This window comes from Lampetra planeri, chromosome 8 (assembly GCF_965212315.1).
Source record: "Lampetra planeri chromosome 8, kcLamPlan1.2.h2, whole genome shotgun sequence".
Taxonomy (NCBI): domain Eukaryota; kingdom Metazoa; phylum Chordata; class Hyperoartia; order Petromyzontiformes; family Petromyzontidae; genus Lampetra; species Lampetra planeri.
This window is the reverse complement of record NC_136114.1, coordinates 15,986,478-16,011,682: the sequence shown is the minus strand read 5'-3', so window position 1 is coordinate 16,011,682 and position 25,205 is coordinate 15,986,478. Positions and strand designations below refer to the sequence as shown.

The 25,205-nt window shown below is 53.2% G+C and overlaps 1 protein-coding gene and 1 long non-coding RNA gene across 7 annotated transcripts; both read left to right on the top strand.

Annotated features, from left to right (window-relative positions):
• Nucleotides 1-396: 396 nt before the first annotated feature.
• On the top strand, nt 397-18,056 carry CECR2 (CECR2 histone acetyl-lysine reader). 6 transcript variants are annotated; one of them, XM_078597217.1, is made up of 18 exons: nt 397-684; nt 5,610-5,704; nt 5,943-6,138; nt 6,298-6,557; nt 7,098-7,226; nt 7,848-7,942; nt 8,373-8,545; nt 8,764-8,853; nt 9,531-9,636; nt 9,867-9,996; nt 10,495-10,532; nt 11,046-11,137; nt 11,458-11,584; nt 12,204-12,850; nt 13,001-13,099; nt 13,599-13,688; nt 14,673-15,918; nt 17,037-18,056. In XM_078597217.1, the coding sequence occupies exons 1-18, from the start codon at nt 541-543 to the stop codon at nt 17,933-17,935; spliced, it is 4,656 nt and encodes a 1,551-aa protein (XP_078453343.1). In that variant the 5' UTR covers nt 397-540; the 3' UTR covers nt 17,936-18,056. The 6 variants fall into 6 exon arrangements, with proteins under 6 accessions (XP_078453343.1, XP_078453346.1, XP_078453347.1 ...); XM_078597220.1 differs by having other exon boundaries at nt 7,845-7,942; nt 13,019-13,099; XM_078597221.1 differs by having other exon boundaries at nt 7,845-7,942; nt 13,016-13,099; nt 13,602-13,688.
• A 1,370-nt stretch (nt 18,057-19,426) lies between these two features.
• LOC144720430 (uncharacterized) lies at nt 19,427-24,218 on the top strand. The gene is made up of 2 exons (XR_013585759.1): nt 19,427-23,011; nt 23,048-24,218. It is a non-coding gene; the product is annotated as an uncharacterized LOC144720430 (long non-coding RNA).
• Nucleotides 24,219-25,205: the final 987 nt, after the last annotated feature.

Here is a 25,205-nt window from a genome sequence, read left to right as displayed (position 1 = left end):
CTCCCCCTCCCCCCCGTGTCTCCTCCCCCCCCCGTGTCTCCTCCCTCCCCCCCCGTGTCTCCTCCCCCCACCGTGTCTCCTCCCCCCCCCCCGTGTCTCCTCCCTCCCCCCCGTGTCTCCTCCCCCCCCCGTGTCTCCCCCTCCCCCCCGTGTCTCCTCCCCCCCCCGTGTCTCCTCCCTCCCCCCCGTGTCTCCTCCCCCCACCGTGTCTCCTCCCCCCCCCCCGTGTCTCCTGCCCCCCCCCGTGTCTCACCCTCCCCCCCGTGTCTCCTCCCCCCCCCCGTGTCTCCTCCCTCCCCCCCGTGTCTCCTCCCCCCACCGTGTCTCCTCCCCCCCCCCCGTGTCTCCTGCCCCCCCCCCGTGTCTCCTCCTCCTCCCCGTGTCTCCTCCCCCTCCCCCCCACGTCTCGCCCCGCCCCGCGCTCCGCCATGAGGCCGCCCCCCGCACCCCGCGTATCCGCGCCGCGCTGAGGCCGCGCTGAGGCCGAGCGGCCCGATCCAGGAGGACCCACGAGCAGGGAGCGAGGCCCTCGGGGCCGCGATGTCTGGCGGCTGCGGCGGCGGCGGCGACGAGGAGGAGGAGGGTTCCCTGGCCCAGCTCCGGTCTCGCTGGCAGCTACCGGCCATCGCGCACTTCTGCTGGATGTTCCGCGACGCCTTCGCACTCCCAGCCGCGGCCATCGAGGTGCGAGATGGGCCCCTCAACGAGCGACCCTCTTAGCGGGGCCCCACGGGGTCCTCGTGGAGGCCCCGGGGTCGGATCCGGCGGGTTCGCCGACAAGGTCCCGTGCCTCCGAGCGGCGGGGCCATTGTTCGCGCGGCTGGGTCTGGGGTCCCCGCGCCTGGCGAGGCGACGACGCGGGAACAAAGCGGGACCCCCGGGGCCCCAACGCAGCGTGGACCCCCTAGAGCCTGGGACCTCGGGGTCCAGGGGACCCTGCCCTCAACTCCGCGGGCCCAGGGCGCAGGCTTCGCTCCATGCTGCCCCGGCGCGAGAAGCCACAGGACATTGATGTACAGGGGATGATGTTACTACATCTCGCATTCTGTTCAATGGCCTCCCCACGAGAGGGTCTGGGGGTCCGCGTGGACCGCGTCGGGGTGGTTGGTCACTGGGGCCCCCCCGAGGGTCACGGTTGCTGCCCTCCATGCAAGGCCTGTGCAGGTCACGTCGCAGCCTGCTGCCGGCCTGTGGATGCGTGCGAGTGTTGAGTTGTGTGTGAGCTGTGTAACGTGTATTGTGTGTGAGCTTGTGTGTTATGTGAGTGAGCTGTGTGTGAGCTGTGTGAGTTGTGTGTGAGCTGTGTGAGTTGTGTGAGAGCTGTGTGTGAGCTGTGTGTGAGTTGTGTGTAAGCTGCGTGTGAGTTGTGTGAGCTGTGTGTGCTGTGTGGGAGAGGTGTGTGAGTTGTGTGTGAGTTGTGTGTGTTATGTGAGAGTGTGTAGTGTGTGTACTGTACACGTGTATTGTGATGTATATGCGAGTATGTACGTATACAGTAGGCACGTGTGCCAGTGTGTGAGTTGTGCTCATTGTGTGTGTAATGTGCGAGTACTGTACTAAAAGCACTTGCCCCAACAGTCTGTTATTGCTATACGGGGGATCTTTGTCTTTGTGCTGTGTATGTGTGATGTACACGTGTGTGTGTACAGTAACGTGTACGTGATGTGGTGTATAAACATTGCCACTAGGGAGACAAAGGCGGCCGGGCGTGGTTCTGGCCACCCACCCCCTCGTGTGCCGGCCTTCATAGGTACTCCTCGCTCACAGCACTTGCTCGTATAGTCTGTTAAGGCTATACGGGTGTATTTTGTACTGTGTGACTGTGTGTGCTGAATGAGTGTTTAAGTATATGATTGTGAGTGTGTGTGCCTGTGTATACGTGTGTACACTGTATGAGTTTGTGTGTGTGTGGATGGATGAGTGTATGTGGCAGCGTTAACTTGCATTGGGGATCGGTGAGTGTGCCACTGAAGTTGCCAGCTACGGGGGGGGGGGGCGCACCATGATGCGTGTGCTCGTGGTTGTCTGTGGTTGTGTGTCCATGCTAGTGGTTGTCTGTGGTTGTGTGTCCATGCTAGTGGTTGTCTGTGGTTGTGTGTCCATGCTAGTGGTTGTCTGTGGTTGTGTGTCCATGCTAGTGGTTGTCTGTGGTTGTGTGTCCATGCTAGTGGTTGTCTGTGGTTGTGTGTCCATGCTAGTGGTTGTCTGTGGTTGTGTGTCCATGCTAGTGGTTGTCTGTGGTTGTGTGTCCATGCTAGTGGTTGTCTGTGGTTGTGTGTCCATGCTAGTGGTTGTCTGTGGTTGTGTGTCCATGCTAGTGGTTGTCTGTGGTTGTGTGTCCATGCTAGTGGTTGTCTGTGGTTGTGTGTCCATGCTAGTGGTTGTCTGTGGTTGTGTGTCCATGCTAGTGGTTGTCTGTGGTTGTGTGTCCATGCTCGTGGTTGTCTGTGGTTGTGTGTCCATGCTCGTGGTTGTCTGTGGTTGTGTGTCCATGCTAGTGGTTGTCTGTGGTTGTGTGTCCATGCTAGTGGTTGTCTGTGGTTGTGTGTCCATGCTAGTGGTTGTCTGTGGTTGTGTGTCCATGCTCGTGGTTGTCTGTGGTTGTGTGTCCATGCTAGTGGTTGTCTGTGGTTGTGTGTCCATGCTAGTGGTTGTCTGTGGTTGTGTGTCCATGCTAGTGGTTGTGTGTCCATGCTCGTGGTTGTCTGTGGTTGTGTGTCCATGCTAGTGGTTGTCTGTGGTTGTGTGTCCATGCTAGTGGTTGTCTGTGGTTGTGTGTCCATGCTAGTGGTTGTCTGTGGTTGTGTGTCCATGCTAGTGGTTGTCTGTGGTTGTGTGTCCATGCTCGTGGTTGTCTGTGGTTGTGTGTCTATGCTAGTGGTTGTCTGTGGTTGTGTGTCCATGCTAGTGGTTGTCTGTGGTTGTGTGTCCATGCTAGTGGTTGTCTGTGGTTGTGTGTCCATGCTCGTGGTTGTCTGTGGTTGTGTGTCCATGCTAGTGGTTGTCTGTGGTTGTGTGTCCATGCTAGTGGTTGTCTGTGGTTGTGTGTCCATGCTAGTGGTTGTCTGTGGTTGTGTGTCCATGCTAGTGGTTGTCTGTGGTTGTGTGTCCATGCTAGTGGTTGTCTGTGGTTGTGTGTCCATGCTAGTGGTTGTCTGTGGTTGTGTGTCCATGCTCGTGGTTGTCTGTGGTTGTGTGTCCATGCTAGTGGTTGTCTGTGGTTGTGTGTCCATGCTAGTGGTTGTCTGTGGTTGTGTGTCCATGCTAGTGGTTGTCTGTGGTTGTGTGTCCATGCTCGTGGTTGTCTGTGGTTGTGTGTCCATGCTAGTGGTTGTCTGTGGTTGTGTGTCCATGCTAGTGGTTGTGTGTCCATGCTCGTGGTTGTCTGTGGTTGTGTGTCCATGCTAGTGGTTGTCTGTGGTTGTGTGTCCATGCTAGTGGTTGTCTGTGGTTGTGTGTCCATGCTAGTGGTTGTCTGTGGTTGTGTGTCCATGCTAGTGGTTGTCTGTGGTTGTGTGTCCATGCTCGTGGTTGTCTGTGGTTGTGTGTCTATGCTAGTGGTTGTCTGTGGTTGTGTGTCCATGCTAGTGGTTGTCTGTGGTTGTGTGTCCATGCTAGTGGTTGTCTGTGGTTGTGTGTCCATGCTCGTGGTTGTCTGTGGTTGTGTGTCCATGCTAGTGGTTGTCTGTGGTTGTGTGTCCATGCTAGTGGTTGTCTGTGGTTGTGTGTCCATGCTAGTGGTTGTCTGTGGTTGTGTGTCCATGCTAGTGGTTGTCTGTGGTTGTGTGTCCATGCTAGTGGTTGTCTGTGGTTGTGTGTCCATGCTAGTGGTTGTCTGTGGTTGTGTGTCCATGCTCGTGGTTGTCTGTGGTTGTGTGTCCATGCTAGTGGTTGTCTGTGGTTGTGTGTCCATGCTAGTGGTTGTCTGTGGTTGTGTGTCCATGCTAGTGGTTGTCTGTGGTTGTGTGTCCATGCTCGTGGTTGTCTGTGGTTGTGTGTCCATGCTAGTGGTTGTCTGTGGTTGTGTGTCCATGCTAGTGGTTGTCTGTGGTTGTGTGTCCATGCTAGTGGTTGTCTGTGGTTGTGTGTCCATGCTAGTGGTTGTGTGTGGTTGTGTGTCCATGCTAGTGGTTGTCTGTGGTTGTGTGTCCATGCTCGTGGTTGTCTGTGGTTGTGTGTCCATGCTAGTGGTTGTCTGTGGTTGTGTGTCCATGCTAGTGGTTGTCTGTGGTTGTGTGTCCATGCTAGTGGTTGTCTGTGGTTGTGTGTCCATGCTCGTGGTTGTCTGTGGTTGTGTGTCCATGCTAGTGGTTGTCTGTGGTTGTGTGTCCATGCTAGTGGTTGTCTGTGGTTGTGTGTCCATGCTAGTGGTTGTCTGTGGTTGTGTGTCCATGCTCGTGGTTGTCTGTGGTTGTGTGTCCATGCTCGTGGTTGTCTGTGGTTGTGTGTCCATGCTCGTGGTTGTCTGTGGTTGTGTGTCCATGCTCGTGGTTGTCTGTGGTTGTGTGTCCATGCTCGTGGTTGTCTGTGGTTGTGTGTCCATGCTCGTGGTTGTCTGTGGTTGTGTGTCCATGCTAGTGGTTGTCTGTGGTTGTGTGTCCATGCTCGTGGTTGTCTGTGGTTGTGTGTCCATGCTAGTGGTTGTCTGTGGTTGTGTGTCCATGCTCGTGGTTGTCTGTGGTTGTGTGTCCATGCTCGTGGTTGTCTGTGGTTCTGTGTCCATGCTCGTGGTTGTCTGTGGTTCTGTGTCCATGCTCGTGGTTGTCTGTGGTTGTGTGTCCATGCTCGTGGCACGTTCCACTGCCTGGCGCTTGATGACATAAGCCTATTGTTTGGGGGGCCGTCTTTGCTCATCGCAACCATGCCTGTGGTCTTCTTCGCGGGGGTCTCAAGGATGCAGGAGGCCCCCCGTTTGACGAGGACGCCAGGAAGGGGGGGGGGCATGGCCTCTCTGGAGCAGACCAACCTCGGGCAGAGCACAGGCAGCAAGCGGCAGAAGCTTTGCCTCTTGTGTCTGTGCCTGACACCACAACCAGGGGAGCAGCAGCAGGAGCCCGTTAACATGACCTTATTGCTGTCAGAACAAAGATTTGTTTGGGGCCTGCAGAAGCGTTCTCCCACTTTTATTGGGGAGTTGGTCTGTCAAGATGGGGGCAGTGCGAATACAACACTTGTAATCGCAAGTTTTTTTTTGTCGGGATGTTCTTTTGCGGCATGCGGGCCCCGTGTCGCCTCCTGCCGGGCCGTTTTGTTTTCAGGGCCATCGTCCCTTCCCCCTTCTCCCCATGTCCAAGACGCGGGGGCAGTGGGGAGTGGGGGAGGGGTGACCCTTAACGGCAGCTGGGGCTCGGGAGAGGCCATTGACTTCTGGTCGTTGCTGCAGTGATGTATACAGCTTAAAGAGTGTGCAAGATTATTGGCTGCCAGTTTTTTTGTTACCGCTTACATACTTGAACGGCTTGTTTTCATTTGGGGGCAATTGTGGAATAACAGTCGGGTGTGAATTATCCAATGTCGCTCATGCAAATGAGACCGTCCTTGTCTCTTTAGTTCCCGCTTGGTTAAAAAACTAAACTTGACGTGACCCCGTGGTGGAAACGTGCGCTCAGGATGTGGAGGGTGCTTTGCTGAGGAACGAGACGGAGTTTGAGGAGGAGCTGCTGGTCGCGCTGCTCCAGGGCTGCTACCAACGGCGTGACATCACGTGAGTCGTACATGCCTGTGCACCTCGCCAAACAAGCATCGCACCACCACAGCTTCGTATCGCCACGTAGTCTTCTGCCAGAAGAGTTCGCCTTGCCACGGATGAAAGCGCTTGGCAGCTAGCGAGCGCCGTGCGCAGATTCGGGCGTGCAAGGCTTTGGAGCATAGAAATATCTTCTCAAGTCTGCTTCACCAATGTTGCTGTGTATGTACGCTTGTGCGCACGCTTGTCTGCGCAGGAGAGAAAATTATGGCTATTACCTCCACGACATCGTGCGGCATCGCTGGGAGCTGGAAGAGGGCCGGGAGAATCCCCTGGACGCCGACGGAGCGGACCGTGTGTTTCTGGAGCTACCCTTGCTCACGCGTGTCACGCTGCTGCAGCGGCTATGCGATTACCGGCTGGACGCCGCCGACGTTTACGACGTTCTCAAGGTAAGCGGTGGGGCCCGTGTGGATAGTGAGGATGAAGGCACTGGCGGATTGGCGGGACAGATCCAAGTTATTTTAGTGAACTTCACAAATGGAATGGGGAGACTCGGGCTGAGGTGGAGCTCTGAGAGGTGCTGATTTCCATGCTTGCGTGTCGCCCAGGGTTGGGAGGTCGAGAGTCTTCGTCTTTGTCCGATTGGTGAGGACTCCACCGGCGCTCTCTATTGGTACTTCTACGGCACGCGGCTTTACAAGGAGGAGCCACCACCGCCGCCGCCGCAACCTGTGGCCGCCGGCCGGGGCAAGCGGGGCAGGCGAGGGGGCCAGCGAGGGGCCCAGCGTCGGGGCCGGCACTTAGGGCAGTCCGAGTGCAAGAGTGTAGGCCGGCAAGTGGGCCGACCGGCGGGAAAGAGGGGGTCAAGGTGAGGTCCGATTTCTTGTTTCTCTGCCCCAGATACCAACTAGAACAACTATAACAACATACGTCAATAATTTGCTCATAATGTAACAAACTTCTCACAGAGAAGACAAGAGGACGTCCCAGCAGTTTTAAACGCACCTCCCACGTAACGATATAAACGCTGCGTGTCTATTAGAGGGGAGCTGCCACCGTGTAATGGCCAACAAACTGGACTTTCAATCCAGAGGTTGCCGATTTGATTTAATCTCCTTTTGGTCGGCTGATGAAACTATGGGGCAAATTTATTACATTCTTCCCGCCTCCACTGCCTGTGTCCACCTAACAGTGTAAATGTGTTCAACAAAGCTCGTTGATTGGCAGGTCACGTGTGGTGTGTTAAAGTGTGGGTACTCCCACCCCTTTGAATACATCTGATCAAATGTCCTCCAGAGTTTGCTCTTGTGGGGGGAGGTCGTGCTACCCGCAGGGGCGTGAGCGAGCCATTGCCGGTTTATAACAGACTCAATGCGCGAGCATCACCGAAATTTATTTTGCCGATCAGGAAATTAAAACAGCGAGAAAAGAAGAAGACCAGGAGAGGTGATGGGAAGAGGGGGAGACGAGGGGGTGCCTCCCGGGCAGACACCAGCCGGGAGCAACAAGAGGGCGCACACAGCGCCCGCGATTGGAGGTTCGTCCTCGCTCCCTCTGCCTCACCCAGGGCTCTTCATCTGCGCGACAGTGCACCGGATAACGCCATGTTGTCGCGGATTACACTCGCGCGCTAATTCCATTGCATCAATGTCCTTGGTTTACTCTTCCATATAAAGCACATTTTGATGGGTGTTAACCTGCCGATTCTGTGTGATAACTTCACTTGTAATTGTATTTGACATGTGTCCTCGTCTGTTTACATACCAGTGCAATAATCGCCCTGAATTTGTTCCCGTGGTTCTGTAACAAAAACATTCTACGAGTGTTTTAAAAAAAAAGGAATATGTCCAAGCCAATTCTAATTACAGGAAAGTGATTTAATGTAATAATTAATGGTTGCGCATTATGTTACTTTTTTTATGCAACGTGGTTGTTTTGCTCTGATTCCTATTTGGTTGCTCATGTACTGATTTCCATTTGCTCCATTGTACTTTTGTTTTATACGATTGCTTTAGTAATTTTTGGTGACGCCGGTCACTCTTGCACATAAGAGACTCGCCTTGGTCTCTCTCTACTTCTCGCATCGTTAGACAAATAAACCTGAATTGTGCATCGGTGAGCTTGCGTCATCAGCTGCTGTCATGCGCGCGTGAAGCAGTGACACGCCCCTGGAGAGCGATGCCGACTCGGAGCACTCTGACTGGAGGGAGACGACCAGAGCCAAACCGCGCGCTCGCAAGCGGAAGAACTCTGGTAAGTGACACGAACCCTCGCTACATTGGCCACTGCAGGCACTCGTTTGCGGTTCGAACCCAGCGGGCCATCCTGATTTATCAATGTGTTGTATTCACTATAAAATAAGTGTCGTCTTCGTCACCGTGGCCGTTGAAAAATCCTGTTACGTCTAATGTGGTGTAATGGTCCAAATTTGTTGTATTTGAAACGTCTACTGCAAATTCCCCAATTAGAAGACACATGACAACATTGCCCCATACTGTAAAACTACTGCATACTGCCTGTGAAACATAGCAGTGTCTTCACGACATCCTTGGGCTATAAGAATGGCGCGAATACCAAGAGTACTAAACTTAACATTTTTTTTACGACACCGGGAATTTTACTGCTGCTCATTGGCAGGTTTTGCATTGCGTAGAGATGATTTGCTCAGCGTGCACGTGTGCAGGACCTGTGCCCATGGCTCGTCTTGGTGCCTGGTCCCTGGTGTGCGAGTATCTCCCCGAGTGGCAGGCGCTCGCTGATTCCTTGCAGCGCAGCCGCTCTTTCAAGGAGCGCCACCTCTACCGTACGCTGGTCGGGTCCCTCATTCCCCACGTGACGGCCACTGCCGCCGAGAAGGTACGCAAACTTGTGGGTGGGGTGCGGCGCGATAGCCGGGGTGGGGTGGGCCATGCGGGCCTCTCGAATGGCTAGCCGGATTGTTGGGAACAAAGTGAGCGGTGGCAGCCAGTGGCTCTCTGTGGGCGAATCCCTCGCGGTTTTCTTGTGGTGTCTGTGCGATTGTGTTTTGCTCTCCTTCACCGTAACGCACGTTTGGCTGCGGTGCGCGAGCGCAGGAGAAGACGCTGCACAAGCAGTTGCTGGAGATGACTCCTCGCCGTGCATCCGACCGTCTCACCGTCAAACGTGTGCAGCAGGAGGAGGAGGCAAGAGAAACATTGTTCATGCGCACGTGCGCCCACACTTATACAACAAAGATCCCCCGAATAGCCTTAGACTTTCGGCACTGTACACAATGGGGTGGATGGCCAGCACCACGCTCGACCGCCTTTATCTCCCTAGTAGCGATGTTTACACACTGTACCAGATACTAATTTGAGGCTGAGTCGACTTAGAGGAGGCCCAGGACCAGTTCAGATAATCGTCACTAGTGTTGGCTGCGAGTGGGAATCTAATTCAGGTCGCCAGGTTCATAGCACAGCGTGCTAACAGGTATACTACCGCTCCAAAGACATACACACATGCATGCGTATGCACGCTTAATGCCAAATGCTCTGAGCATAGACGCACGTTACGTGGTATGAAAGTGATACAATATCAAGATGTCATTATAGCCGAAGGTAAAATGATGCTGCCACACCTCGCTAGCTCTTTCTCCCCTCCGATAGATCCTGCAGCTGCTCGACAGTAGACCAAGATTTTCTGACAATATTTAACCATCTGCTCTTAAGTCTGTCTTAGCAATCAGCCCTTCCCCATCCTGCACAAATGTCTCACCCAGCACGCCTGTTTTTCCTCATATCTCTGTGGTAAGAAAGCGATACAAAGCGTGTTTAATGGGAAAATGTGTGCGCCGCGTGTTGCTGGATCTGTGGGGGTGCAGGACCGACTGTTGGCCATCCGCGAGGTGGAGCAGGAGAAGGAGCGAGAGCGGCGGCGCGCCGAGCGGGACATTCGGAAAGCTGAGAGACGCCGCAGGGAGAAGGACGGTACTGACATGTGGCGCGGCCACTCCGGTGTCCGTCGCGCGAACCTGTCGTGTTCCGTGCGTTGAGCTCTACGTGTCGCACACCGTGTGCCACGCGTCGTGCATCGTGCTCTTGTTTGTCATGCACTTTTGTGTCAAGCGCTATGCGTCGGTGCTTTTTGGTAGCGCTGTGTGCCACGTGCAAGTCGTGGTGAGCGCTCGCTCACCGCACGCGGTGGCCTTGTGTTGCAGGGCGGCCTCACCATAAACACCGCCGAGAGGAGCAGTTCCTTGTGGAGTCACAGGGACAGAAGCCAGTTCCAGAACTCGGTGACGCGGGCTCCCAACCCGTGTCCCTCACTCCACATCCCTTAGGAGACACGTGGGTCTCGCACACTAACACGTACACACGAACATCCGCACAGCTGCACTAACATCCTGTGTGGTCGTGTCACAGCGCAGCGGTGCTTAGACGCGTTTGGGGCAGTGACATGGCCCAGCGGTAGCACGTTAGCTGCCTGCTGCAGATGTTTCTGAGTTAAATGCGGAGGCCGCCCTGGAAAATATTGTGGATGTACTAACTGTAAAATACGCACCGTCTGCTTCGCAATGGACATTCCTCATCCCCTGACATCATTCAAAACGAGAAGTAGGCCATTGTGTTGCTGGCGTTTCAGTCGAAGTTTTGTCAAATTTGAAAATGTACCCACAAATTACTCAATGGAGATTACGCACACACAGCACCATTGCCTCCTGCTGCGAAGCTACTGCCGACTGTGTCTGTGAAATACATGAGCGCCTTTGCCTTGCGCTATAAGAATGACGTGAACACTGATTGTATTAAATTGTTAATTATTATTATTCTTGATTTGCCATGCAGGTTTGAACTGGATGAGGAATACATATCTATGTTTAAAGGTACGAATTTTGCATTTCTCACACATTTTGATCATCAAGCGTGTGCATTTGTGTTTTTAAAACACCTTTGCTGAGCACAAAGATCCCCCCATGTAGCTAAACATACTTTTGGGGTAAGTGCTGTTTGTGAGTAAGAGGCTAGCATGATACACGAGAGGGTGGGTGGCAAGCACCACGCCCGACCGCCTGTGTTTCCCTACTGCCGATGTTTGCGCATGCTGAGTCGACATAGTGGAGGCCCAGGACTGGTTAAGTTTATGTGCGTAGCGATAGAAGAGTGAATAGGACGGGACTGATCACCAGTGAGCGAGTGACCAGAGTCAATCAGTGAGTGCTGGATCATCAACCACCCTGTGACTGCTGCTCTCTGGTGATCTCGATCAGGTGTAGCGATGTAGGGACTGGATGCTCCACACAGACGTGACAACAGGATTCCATATTTGGCTGAATCTGTGCGTTGTATACTACTGTTTGACAAAGGAGTGGTTGCTGATGAATTTGTTCATTGCTCAGTGCTCGAGGCCGTGAAGGCGCACAAGGATGCATGGCCATTTCTGGAGGCCGTGGACGAGGCCTATGCTCCGCACTACTACGACATCATCAAGGTGAGCGGTGTAGCTGCCGCTGCCATCACTGGCATTCTCTGTTGCCTTACAAGCTCCAATCGCTCTAAAGGGCCGTATTCGCAGTTATGGATCGGCCCGGCCTCTGACACGGCTTGGCTCAGGTGCGTGAGAGGCTCAGACTTGGCTCGTGGAAATCCCGAGTTCGATTGGGACCAGGCTCCGAGCCGGCTCATGTTACGTGTGGTAGCTTAGGGCCATCTCACTGAAGCCACAGCCAAGCCTGAGCCGAGCCGTGACGAAGATTACGGGGTCAATTCGCTCTGGTGTTTCTGTGACTCTGTTTTACGTGTGCCGTGCAGAGCCCCATGGACCTGGCGAGGATCGAGCGCAACCTGAGCGCCCAGCGGTACCAGTGCAAGGAGGAGTTGGTCGCTGACGTGAAGCTCATGTTTGAGAACTGCCGTCAGTACAACGGCGAGATCAGCGGTACGGGTGCCACACATTCAAGGGGGTGACAGGATGAGGCGGGGAGCAATGGTCATTTAAGCTTAGTTATTGGTACCACCCAGGATGGCACATCATAACATTGATTTTTGTGAAGAATGTTATCTGTAGAACGCAAATATGTATGATGGCAAGGCTACTGTTAGCTTTTAAAGATAAAAAAATGTTATTATATGGATACCATGGCGTATAGACTTTGATGGAAAACGTTTGCGGAATATTAAAATAAATAGGAAGTGTGCAGTGTGAAACGGACTGCATGTACCCTAAGCTTCTGCCCATGGTGGATACTGATAGCATTTGCCACCTCAGGTGGTACCGACCAACTCCCCTTTGCCTCCTACCCGGATCACCCAGAGAGTGCCATCTATCTGTTGCTGTAATTATCTAAGTCAGAGGGGATGGGGGGGTGAAATTTGTTAAGGGTGGAAGGTATGGGGGTAGTGGAAATGGGGTTCAGGAAAATCGGACATTTTTAGTCTGTGGGGATGCGTACATCCGGTGTTATACATTTTCTCCGAGCTGGATACATATTTGTACTTGAGCGATGCGTGATGGAGGCCGCGTGCTGTGCTGTGCTGTGGGTGGCTGGCGAGTGCAGAGTACACACAGATGGCCGAGAGCCTTGAGAGCGTATTCGACCGCGCCATGACGAAGCACTTCCCCGGAGAGAGCGGGGAGAGTGCAGACGAGGCCCTGAGGGGACCCGTGGGTCACCGCAACAAAAGGGGCGGCAGGAGGGGTCGCGGCGGCGTGCGCGGGGCCCGTGGGAGGGGCCGCAGGACCGTCGCCGCCAGGAGGGAGGAGGACTCTGAAAGCTCCGACTCCAGTTGGGATGGCGAGGGGCCTCCCTCCGGCCCGCACCGCGACAGCGACGGCGCCGGGGGGCGCGGCGACGAGTCGGAGGAGTGCGCGAGGCGCTGGACCCGTGCGGCGCCTTCGCGTGACGGACACGGGAGAGGCGCGTATGGGACGGAGCGGCCACGTGCCCACACGAAGCGCGAAAGGGATGCCCTCAACTCCAGCAGCGAAGACACGCGCGGCTCTGAGTCGGAGTCGCGATCGGCATCCGAGTCGGAGGAGGAAGAGGAGGAGGAGGAGGCAAGGGCCGAGCCTGTCAAGCGCGAGAGGGAAGCGTCTGTGGAGCACGGGGATGTCTCGTCGCCAGGCAGGGAGCAGAGCACGGCCGAGCTGCACCGCGGGGCTTCCCCCACCCTCCCCTCCGAGTGGACACCTACCCCAGTGAAGGTGAGACCCTACAGCCCGTGGGTTCCTCAATCAGACCACCACAGCCCCTGCGTCCCTCAGCGTTCCCGTGTAAACATACGTGTGCACCACAGCTGTGAGCATGAGCACACAATGCCGTGTGAACGTGAGTACACGCGAGTACACGTGTAGATGTTTTGTGGACAGAAGCAGCCGCTGGCGGATGGCGTTGGTGCGGAGGAAGTGAACGCTGCGCGACCCCGCAACCCCTACTACTCGCTCTCCAGACAGGTGGGACCCACACTCTTTCTGCCATGAGCGGTGGCACGGTGGTAGCGCCTGTGCTTGTATGTATATTGAACTTCTTTCGCACCGTACATAGCCAACCGTGCTAATCAGAGGTGTGGGAAAAAATTGGAGGTGCGGTTCAATTCCTGACTGGGGCGGCTTTCTCCATGGAGTTTGTTCTCTTCCCCTGCTCTGCATGGGTTTCCTTCCTCCGCATTCTCCGATTTCTTCTCATAGCTAAAAAAATCTAATAATGAATGTAACTGGTCTTGGCCAAATATCCCAAAAACGTAAACATCTGGAAATTACTCAATTTGGATTACACACAGCAGCAACACCACCCCCTACTGCAAAACGTGACAGGACCCTCGTGAAAAAGTGTCTTGAGACTCGAAAGCGAGGCTCTCCTGGGTAAACGGAGCGTAATAGCAGGAAACCCCAGCTGTGTCCTCTGTGATCTAACCCCACCGTCTGGGATCTAACCCCACCGTTTGTGATGCAGCAGCCAGCGGCGCCAGGGCCTCGGCCCCTCCCCTTGCCCACTTCCCCCGGCGCGAGCTCCGATTCTGCCCTCCACCTGCCACAAGGCCCGGTAAGGCGCCAGTTCCCGCTGTTGCTCATCGGGGCACCAGCAGCGCTGTGGTGCAGCACGTGTGCCATGCACATCTCACAGGGAATACAGACACCAAGCGTCACAGTTAAATAGTTAATACTTATCATTATTATGCGTGTGTAACCGGGAAAGCCTCAATAAGTCTCTAAGACTTTTTCAAGAGGGTTTTGATACGTTTTTGCAGTCGGGGGCGATGTTGCTTCTGTTTGTAATCTCAATTTACTAATATGTAGGGAATTTTTCAGCATTACTATGTTTGGCCAACACCAATTACATTGGGGCGCTACGGTGGCGAGACATGAACTACCTTGCCCGGTATACAGGAGGTTTGTGGGATCTATCCCAACCCTGACGCCTGTATATTTGGAGTTTGCATGTTCTCCCCATGGTCGCACATTTAGAAACATGCGTATAGCGTATTTGGCTGCTATACATTTCCACATGAGCCAATTTGTTGAGCTGTCATTTGTGGCCAGGTCGCTTCTGAAAAAGAGCTATATAGAGCTCAGTGAGCCGAAACTGGTCAAATATAATTAGTTTTTAATAAAATAAATTTTGTATATTTTATTATTATTTTATTATTTCCCTTCTACATGACTTTACCGAAAGAACCAAGAAGACGAATCCCTGCAGTCACGAAAGCTTTAAATCGAAATTTAGTTTTTAATAGTTTAGTTTTTTATTGTGTGGTTTTGTTAGCTATGGTAGGAAAGCAGAGAATACGGAGGAAGCCATGCAGAACAGCGGGGGAACTTATAAAAAGCTAGTCCAGGAACTGCTTACTGTGAGGCACCAGTGTCGTCACCACTGCGCCACCTTGCAGCCCTGTAATCCGAGTTAAATAAAATTATTCTTGCTTATGGCCGAGTTATTAGCGACACACGTGGAGTACTTGCAATATGAATAGCTGTACAGATGTTCGTGTCACCATATGGCGTGTGTTTGTGTCTGTGTATTCAACAGCATTCCCATCACACAAATGGATTTCCCAGCACTGGGCTTCACGGTCTGCACTCCCTGGCAGCCGCCTATGCAAAAGTACCCAGAGGGGCGCCATCGTCTTTGGGTCCCAACCCTCCAGCCCAAAAGCCTGTCACCTCCCCACCCAGCCTTCGTGCCCCACAGGCCGACCACATTCCCGCCCTCCCATCCTCTAATTCCTCCCTCCGCTCGGTGTGGCGCTCCTTTGGCTTCAGAGACAGCCCCCGCACACCCGAGCGGCGGGTTGGCCACAGCCTTCCTGTGCCCCCTGCAGCGGTGGACCCTGGCAGTGCCAGAACCCCTCCAGAGGGGCCCTCGCAGCCCACCATGCCTGCCTGTGATGCTGGGAAGCCGACCGCGGCCGAGCGGCCGCAGATGCAAGAGTCCACACCTGTGCTGCCAAAACCAAAACCCGGTGGTGAAGATGAACCGACTGATTCTGGAAAAGCTGCCACAGAAGTAAACAGGAGAGAGGGGGTCGACGGCCACCTGCATCAGCACAAGGGACGATTGGGAGCGGAGGGCAGTGGCTCAGAGGGCCCTCGGTGTCAGCAGCGAGCACCTTCGGAGGAACCACCGTGGCCCAACAGGAAGTGGCCTTCGCTACAGACAACATCGTCGGTCATGAGCCATGACGAGACACAGAGAGCGCCGCTGCACCCACCGCCCTTCCGGCCCGCGGCAGCACCCTCCATCTTGGAGAGCGAACGGTCGCCGCCTGTTCCGGGCAGGCTGGAGCTGGCGCCGTATCCGCCGCTCTCTCCGTCAACGGTCCCCTCCGCTACGCAGCGACCCCCAGGGGCCTCCAGCCCGAAGCCATTCCTCCATGGAGTGCCGCCGTTCCTGCAAGCTGCATCCGGCAGCAACTACTCGGGGATATCCGCTGAAGCGAAACCACGTGCCGACAGCTCGGAGGCCTTCCTCGAGTCCACAACGTGCGACAACAGCATTCTCGATCAGTCCCATGGCAGGAATCCCCCGGAATCCCCATGCCCTAAGCCACACGTCACGGCCATTACCCATTCGTCAAATGTGCCCTCCAGGGAGCTGCCTACCGCCCATTTCTCAAGTGGCTCCTGGCTCAAAGTCTCTTCGGCAAACCCAATAGGCAGCCAGGGCGTGAGAAGTCTTCTGCTTGAATGTCTGAAACCACCCCCGCAGCTCGCATCCACGGTGGCGGAGGCTTCTCCTCGCGTGCCAAGCCTTGGTGCCTCAGGGGTGCCTGGAGGTGAGTGACAGTGCGATCGGTCTCAAACGGGGAAGCCACCAGGGAAAGATTAACCAGGCAAATGTGCAATAACATCGCTGATTTATTGTTTAAACTACCAATTTACAGTCAAAGTGATCTAATTTTCAGCCCAGAGCCAAGGTGAAAATTACACATTTCCATGACAGGGACGAGTATATCCATAGGACAACCACTGTGGACGTCTGCTATTAGGAAGCCACTACACCTATGCACTTTAAAATCTCAATTGAAAACTCATTTATTTGTGTGTGTAGTTTTTATTTAGTTTTTTGTCCTTACCCTGCACCTATGGTGCGAAAAGTTCAGGTTCACCATAAAAAGTGGTTGCTATTTTCTCGACCCTGGAGGGATGATGATGGGTTGAGTCAACCCCCAATCAGGATTTGAATGTGCAACCTTTCAGATGTGAAGCTACTCGCTCTCCCTCTGGGCTGTGTTCATCCTAAATTGCTTCTTAAACAAATTCGCCAATTCCCTGAAGGACCACTTAGTTCCTCGAACTCTGTCACATAGCTTCAGTAGTGCCTCATTCCCACTAAAAGTACCCTTTGCTAAAACTTTGGTAAAAAGTCTTTCTGCATTGCTACTTTAATTTCTGGAATACCTTTGTCACCCATCGACAGCTTGGTTCCCTTCCTTCACTGCCCCTCTTTATTTTCATATTAAACCGAAACACAGAGATTCCTTGCACCTGCATCTAACTTTTTCTGGCACCGCTTGCCCCCATACGTGTGTGCTGTAATGTTCGATTCTCGTGTATTTCATTTATAACTGTTACCTCATTTGTGAGTTGTGCAATATTCCTTTAGGACCCTGTACTCGTTCTCTGCAATTTTGAAGTTTTCGTTTTTTTCACTGCTGCTGTGGTCACTGACCACGGATCTCACTTCTAAAGTAACCGGGCACCTGCCGAAACGGGATCAGCCATGTAACAAATCAAATTAAATTAGACTAAATTAGCTTTGATGTTTGCTTTACCGTACTTTTTAAAATCCCTGTCAGTCTGCTTAAAGCTGTTTTTCTTTGAAGGCGGTGACCATTTGCTCGGAGCTCGGTTCTGTTGAGATTCAGAAATGCACAATTGTGTTGATTTACAGGTGGTGGCTTCAGCCCAGGCCTTGGTGATGGGGAGGATGCTGGCAAGGAAAAAAGCAGCCTCGCTCCACAGCCGCCGCCAACGTCATCGATGCTCCATGCCGTCGAGACAACCCAAAGCTCTCCTAACATTGGGCCCTCGCAGCAGAAAGTCAGGCAGCGCAAGCGAGACAAAGCCGGAAAGCACAAGGCTGTCGAGTCGGAGCTAGCAGGCTCTGGGAGAGAGGGGGATGGTAAGAAGGAGGCGAAGAGAGAGGAGCGCAGTGACAGAGAAAGACTCAAAGCAGAGAGGAAGGCCAGGTTGTCCGGGAAGGACGAGTACCAGCGGCCGGAGCCTCGCACCGCTGACGTAATGTTCAAGCAGAAGGAAAGCGGAGACTGCGCGGACGGGAGGGGCTGGGGTGACATCAACGGCAAGGCCGGTGCTTCGGCCGCACACAGCGGAGTCAGAAGCCAAGAGAGGTCGAAGGACACGGTTGCGGCAGGTCAGACGAGAACGGGCGCCGGCGATGTTGCCACCGCCCGGAACTCCGTGCTGCACATGTTCTCCGACACACGACACGCCGCCAGCACTGTGAACGCCATCTCTCCGGCCAGCAGCCAGCCGGCGGTGTCCTACGGCACTGCCTACGGCCTGCAGCATGGCATCGGCCACGGCTATAGGATGAGTCCGGTGCAGTACCAACAAGTGCAGTACCAGCAGCACCTCCTGGGGCAGATGTCACGCCACCCCTTTTACCTGTACGAGCAGCACCGCCCAGCGCAGACCGGGCCCGCCCCCCCCCCCCGTGAGCCTCGCCTCTGCCCACCCCCTTGGGTACCTGAGCCAGCACGCGCCCCCCATAGAAGCGCATGGGGATCTGGGGAACAGGATGCCCCTTGCCATCAACAGGGAGGCTGACCCCTTGCTCTCCTACCCCCTGTCCTCCGCTATGGCCTCCGCCGTGAGACTGGACTCCAGCAAGCATCCGGCACAGGAGAGGGGAGTCGGTGACAAGGGGCCAGAGTTTGACAAAAGCCGCGGGGAGAACGCCGGCTTGGATGGCGGCGGCGTGGCCGCGGAGGATGACGAGCGGCCCGACAGCCCCAAGCAGATCCTGGACCTGGACAGCCACGCGGCACACACACGCTGGCAGAGGGCCATGGCGGCTGCCACAGCCCAGGCCGGCGTCTCGGCCATCGCGTATGGGCCTGCCGTTGTGGCGGCCAACAAGCAGGTGGCCCTCGGCCGCCCTCGCCACACGGCGGCTCACCGCCAGCCCGGGCCTTCGCCTCACCAGCACCCGCCTCAACGGGGGCCCGCACCGCCGCAGTTCTACGGGAGCCCGCCGTACGGCCACCTCCACGCCCACCCGTCCCACCACCCCCACCATCCCAGTTTGCACGTGGCCGGCGGGGCATCCGGAATGCCGGGCCCGCACTACGGCATGCTGAACCCCCCCCCCCACGTGGGGCCTGGCCAGCCGGGCTTGCCGCGGATCCCCGTCTCATACGGGCAGCCCACGGGGCGAGTGGGCGCATTGGAGCAAGCGGACGGGCGCATGGGCCATCACCTCCGCATGCTCATGCAGCAGCAGCAGCAACAGCTGCCAGGGCACAGCCCGGTCAGGCACAGCAAGCACGACCAGGGGTGAGTCGTCTGTGGTTCTGACCCTGCCAAACAACTCCCCAGATGGGGGATCTTTATTTTTGTATACGCATGTGCGTCAGCGAGTGCCTGTGTGCGTGTGGGGGGCGGTCGTCTAGCAGTATGAGTGTATCGGGGATAGCGGTTAGCGCGCTGCGCTACGAAACCGACGAACCCATTTCCGCTCCTGGCCAACATCGGTGACGAATACTTGAACCAGTCCTGGGCCTCCCCTAGGTTGACTCAACTTCAAATGAGTATCCGGTGCGATGTCTAAAGAATCTCCACGAGGGAGACAAAGGCGACCAAGCGTGGTGCTAGACACCCTCTCGCGTGCTGTTTCAGGCTTTATAGGTGCTTGCTATAACAGCATTTGCCCCAATACTTTGTTAAGGCTATATGGGGGATATTTGTGTCTATGTGTGAGGAGCTGTAATGTAATGGTTATTGTCCTTTGCTATGAACCAGACAACGAGAGTTCGATTCCCTCTCACAGCCAACACCAATGTGACGATTATCTGAACAGGTCCTGGGCCTCCCCTAGGTCGACTCAGCCTCAATTAAGTATTTGGTGCCCCCTCTGTGCCGTGCCGGTTTTCATAAGTGCTCACTAACAGCACTTGCTTCAACAGCCTATGTAGACTATATGGGGGATTTTTGTCTTTGTGTGCCTGCCCCAGACTGCTGCACAGAGAGGTGGAGCGGGCGGTTGGTGGCTCCATGGGGCCTGTGGCTCGCGGCGCGGCCCCCACCGCTCAGGTCTGCTGCTTCTTTCACATGCACACTCTGTGGTTGTTCAGTTGTAACTGCTAAACCGATAACCGTTAAATTGGTAACTGTTTTCAAAATCGATTACCGTTTCCAAAAGTCAGAAACTGGCGATTGTTTCCAGTGGAATGCGAGTGATGAACGCCCCTAAAAGGTAATGGTGCAGCCATGCAATTGTTCGCTCACTTATGTGAACTCTAAAGGGCAATTGATCTACTTTTCCACACTTGACCAGACGTTTTGGAAGAAGTGGGAGTATCCACACATGAGCCCACTGCACGTGACGTGCCCATTGGACTAACTGTGGTGGTACCCATTTATACCACTGGGTGGACATCGTCGGAGTGGATTGAAGAAAGCTCTGTATTGTTGTTTGTTAGGAGATATGTGGCAAGTCTCGTTTGCAGGAGTAACCTGGGGGCATTAGTGTGCTGCCAATAGGGAGGGGGCGATGATTGCTCCTGTGTGATCCCAATTGAGAACGTTAATTCGCAGGACACACAATGGTCTAACTCGACTGAATAACATCATGGAGTCTTTAACATTGTCCATTGTGAGTAGAAGCAGACGGCACGTGGTAACATGGTCAAGTGTTACGCGTCATTGTTAGTTTTAATGTTAGGGTTAGAAATACTTAAGTTTGTGTTCTCTAGTTACCTGGATGAAAAGTAAATTAAGTTTTGGCCCAATCCTGGCCAGCTGGCTCAAACCCCTAATAAACTGAGTAGATAATTGTTTTTTTTACTGTTTTTGTCATGCGGTTACCAGTAATGACTTTTTTTTCACAACCCTCATGCAGTCTCTCTCTTGAGTTACCCTCTGCCAAGTTGCTGAAGTCAATGCATGCGGCGATGCCGCGTCTCGCCCTCGTCTCGCCCTCGTCTCAACCGTTCTTATTATTCAGATTTGTTTACCCTAGAAAGCCTCTCTGTCTCAACACTTTTTCAGGAGGGACTCAAAAAGTTTTTGCAGTAGGGGGCGATGCTTGCTATTTTCCACCAATTAAGAAATTTGCTGTGTCATTTTTTTATTTGGACCATTACGCCAGCACACAATGGCCTACGCTTTTTCGAAAGATATCACGTGATCTTTAACATTTAATGGATAATTTGTCTGCCATGTTAACCAAGGTGACCTGCCAGATTCAAACCTCTGCAACATGCGGCGAGTGTGCTACCGCTCGTCCATGTCACCGCATTTTATGCAGGTTCCTGAAATTTGTGTGACTTTGATACATGAGCCTGCATATTCGTTGTCATGGAAGTGTTTGTTATGACTTGTTCCACAGCCCTAATGGTGAGCGGTGAGGAGTGGCCCAAAGCGGCTGCGACAACACTGGAGTACACGGGGCAGGGTTGTTAACTGGGCAAGATCTGCAAGGGAAGACTCCACGAAGCAGCACCGGAGGCTATGAGAAGACAGAAGCTCACGCTAGTTTGTCCTGGATATGGTGTCTCCCCGCAGCACCTCTCACTCACTCCCTCTGCTGCGTGCCCCAAAATTCCTTGTATTCTCAGGAAAATTCTGACTGTGCATAGAGTGAATTCGAGGTCACGCCACTGTCATTTTTCCTCGATGCTCTGCTACAATTTCTGCAGGTATCTCGTGTTGGTCCAATGTTCCATGAACCGTGCATCTCGAGGTGAAATAGCCCCTCGAGTGGTTGATTAAGGGCATTTTTACCGGCCAATTGCCATTGATATTTTGCCCATGTGGCAGTAATGCAATGCTAGTCTAGTCTGTGGTAAACTACCCGAGCATTTGGCTGTGTGGACACCGTTCAGTAGCGTACGACAAGAGAAGAGTTGTCACTGTAGTTGTCAACGGTCCATTGAAACCACATCCGTTGCATTGATGATGTCGGTGTCCTCCCAAGATGCAGCAGCCCAGTAGCCCCTGCACTTCGACGCAGACTCATAGACAGGACTCGTGCTCGACACATCTCAGGATCATTGTATCATCATATTTAAGCAATAAGTGGTGTTGGGGCGACGGGGTTTTGTGCTGCCATTACCAGCGGCACCCAGCAAAGGCCTTGACCATCGCTATCACAGCGTGAAGCTGTAGCTGGGCATTTTGTAATTTTAACAGCTGTCACCACGCCAACCTCTTAAGATATTTAAATATTACATATTTGAGTTTGGGTAGATTCTCAAGAAGGAAGCAAAGCCTTACATGGGCATCTTTGTCAAAAGGGACTCTTGAATGTGTGTGTCCTTGTGCTATCGTTACTGGGGAGAACAAATAGCGCCCACGGGTCTCTATGCAAAGCCAGGCAGAGGCCGCAGGCCCTGCACGGCCCAGGGCCCTGGCGCAGGTGGCGCCGCGCGTCTCTGGCAGACAGTGGCCCTCACCCTTAGCGGCAGTGCCGCACTGGCGGTTTCCCGCTGACCCTTATTTAATAGATGTATTACAATGACGATAATCCTTTACGAACAAACATCCGTTTTTACAAGTAGGGCAGCATCTGTGTGCCTCCTGTGAGGGGGCGTCCAGCTATGATTTGGCGTCCGCGTTCGGCACGAGGTCCCTGTTTTTATCTCGGGTTATCGTCGCTCAGGGACCCAGGGGCACAGCGTGCTCGGAGTATATGGCCAAGCAACGCTGATGGTGATGGGGCCACTCTTGCCTGCGAACCCATCCGGCAGCTTCTGGCCTCTGGAAATGTGGCCACCAACATGCGCTTTCCTGTCTCAACTTGTCCAGCGGATTGTCTCGTGCGTCGCGGTTTATGCAGGTGGCACGGTCCAGTAATATGAATTCCTCACTCGAGTTACGTGTTATTTATGCGGCATGCAGAGGCAGCTGGTTTTAATATTTTTTCCCAATGTCAGGATCTTGTATCGTACTCATTCCCGATTGTGTTACGAGCGTAATAAAGTACATAGCCGTGAGGCAGCAACTGGAAAGATAAAGTCTTAGAGCTCCTTACAGGATGACCACTCCAGAGTGCATGTGTGTGAGCCTCATGCTGGCTGTTAGCACACACGGCATGAGGCTTTCTTTTGTGATAATTTTAATGCAGTTTAGTCAACCTTAGTTTACTGTAAAAAATGTCTTAAATGCGAGAGGTTTAATTATGAAATTTCTTAAATTTGTGTAACATATGCCTTGTAACTACAATAGACTGCAACATGGAAATGGGAGCGTCTGAACGTGAACGGACAAGTGTGGTGCAACTTACCCTGGGCAGCCGCGTGGTGCACGAGTGACACTGGCGCCTCACAGAATGGACCTGGGGTTGATTCCCCACTTGGCTGCCTTTCTGTGTGCAGTTTGTATGCTCCCCCCATGTCCTGCATGGGTTTTCTCCAGGTTTCCCGGTTTTCTCTCATAATTAAAAAAAAAAAACCTATACAATATAACTGGTGTTGCTGAAATGTCACTTAACCACTGACTGTCGTGGCTAAAAAGCAATAACAAAGACACGATGGAATTGTACAGAAAAAACCGAGTGACCGATAACCTTGCATATATTAACAAGCTTAGCCATCTCCTTACCTCTAAAAAGATGAGTCCATGCTCTTGCTCCTTAACTCTAGCAGGTCTGTTGAACTCTAGCAGGTATTTTAACTCTAGCAGGTATTTTAACTCTAGCAAGTATTTTAACTCTTGCAGATCTGTTTAACACGTAGACTTTCACACCCAATGTTATGATTGATTCGTTGAGTCAGATCACGGGGGTACAATGTCCATTTGTGTCGTACATCCTTCTTCACCCGACATAGCCACCAGACAATGGGCGTCCCGGCCTTATCTCATGTGGCCCCTTCGGCTGTGAAATTAACTTCTATGAGATATTCAGTCTGCCGAGTCCCTCTTTATTTAAGTCTTATTTCTCAAAGGCATTTTCACTTCACAAAAAATCATGTATTTTCACCCATGGGGTGTTCTCATAACGAACATGCATGGCTTTTATTATGTTTTCACTATTTGTTAAGTTATTTATGTTTATGCTCCATACAACACCTTGTCACCTCAGGGTGTAAGGTTCTTTACAAGTGTAAATTATTATTAAACGTGGCAATTTGTATTGAAGAGCAGGTCCTCAACATTTAATAATTTTATTCACAACAATGTTCAGCGTTGTGGATTGTTCTTCAATACACCAGTGCACTGAAGTAATAAAAATAGGTGCGTTTGTTCACGTGACAACTTTATTTGGCAGTCGATTGGAGGAGGGTGTACGACACACATTGATATCACAATCGTTGGATCTGACCCAAAATATTCAATTGTGAATCCAGCAAGTCTGGCCCTTGTTCTCGTCGCAGACCTCGGGCTAGCCTCCCTTTCTAGGTCTTGGTTTGCACCGGGGGTCGAAGTAAGGCTGGACACGGTTCCACGCCGACCCGTGGCCACTGCTGCTCAAGGAGCCTGGCTTCTAGGGTGGCCCAAATGCGGCCACCGCTGTTCTACCTCACCCTGCGTCCACCCCCACTAATCCCCGCCCGCCAGGCTGCTTTGGTTGGGCAAGATATGTTGGCAAAGGTGAACTCGGGCTCATTGACGTTGACAACGCAATGATGCGATCGCTGACCGAGCCTGTCTGCGTGTGGACAGAGCCACGGGTCACCTCATCTCACGCGTCACTTCATCAAGGGAGGGGGGGGGGCGCATCGGGCACGATGTGTCGCTGTCTTTAACTAAGAGTGCTGTCGCGGTTACACTTGTCAGGAATTTAGAATGTTACACGGAACTTTTCGTTTTAAACTGATGTCAACTTTGCTACGTCAATTCGGTTATGTGTTGTATGTCAGGGACGCTGTACAATAAACCTTTAATTAAGGCTGGTGACATTGCATGACTGACACTGCGGGGGGTATCGGGGCAATGCGTGGAGTCGGAAGGAGGAAGGGGGGTTGGGCGGCAGATGGAGCATATCGCCGCGATTCCCAGATCAGAAGGGTGGGGGGTGCAGTCTGTACGGATGCAATCCTGGGAGTGAGTTTGTGTTGGCGATGGAGCGCCAAGCCCTTCTCCTCTCACCCATAGCAGCCCAGCAAGAGGCCCAACACCATCTCTGTCCCCAATCTTACCCCTAGCCACAACTCTGATCGCTAACCAACACCACCATTAACCCTATCCATGTGACTACTATCTCCAAGGATCCCTATTACTAGCACGAACCCCAACACGAACCCTATCCCCGATTTTATGATAATTTTACCTTATATCACGCACAATATTCAGTCACTTTCGCACCTACGATTAGCACGGTTGTATGTGTATGGTGCGAAAGACGGTCAACATACATACCAAATTAGGTATTTCGTGATCGTAAATGAAATATGCGGATCGAAAATAAAATTGCAAACAGAGAGCACGGGGTGCCAGAACAAGTGAGGTCCATGTGCAAACTCTGGTTTAATAGCAACATAAATCGGGGGGCTGAAGGGGGGGAGCCACGCTGTAGTTGAGAGGCACGTGTATTCCTGGAAATTGAGCAGCAAAGCTAAAATTATTTTTACCAAAGTTTTAACAAAATGAGTAGGAATAAGGAGGCACTTCTGATGCTATGGAAGGGAGAGGAAATGTTAATTGGCGGATTTTTGTTGTTGTAAGAGGACGTTTAGGATGAACACAGCCCAGTGGTGGTTCCTTATTTGTCCAGAGAGGACAGTGTTAGATTCTCTAGGGGGGCACAACAACAAAAGGCGCAGTCGGCGTCAATTAATCCGGAGCTGTCCGGGGCTGAGCTCCAGAATGTTCATCCCCATCCCGCCGCCGTAGGCATCGTGGGGGGCGTTGCACATTGTCGGGATCTCAGCCCCAG

Excerpts from the sequence above, each read along its gene's own strand:
- CECR2 (XM_078597216.1), top strand. The coding sequence starts at position 541 with ATGTCTGGCGGCTGCGGCGGCGGCGGCGACGAGGAGGAGGAGGGTTCC. Across the intron at positions 8,546-8,763 it reads CGGCCACTGCCGCCGAGAAG|GAGAAGACGCTGCACAAGCA; the intron begins GTACGCAAACTT and ends GCGCGAGCGCAG. Across the intron at positions 8,854-9,530 it reads GTGTGCAGCAGGAGGAGGAG|GACCGACTGTTGGCCATCCG; the intron begins GCAAGAGAAACA and ends GTGGGGGTGCAG.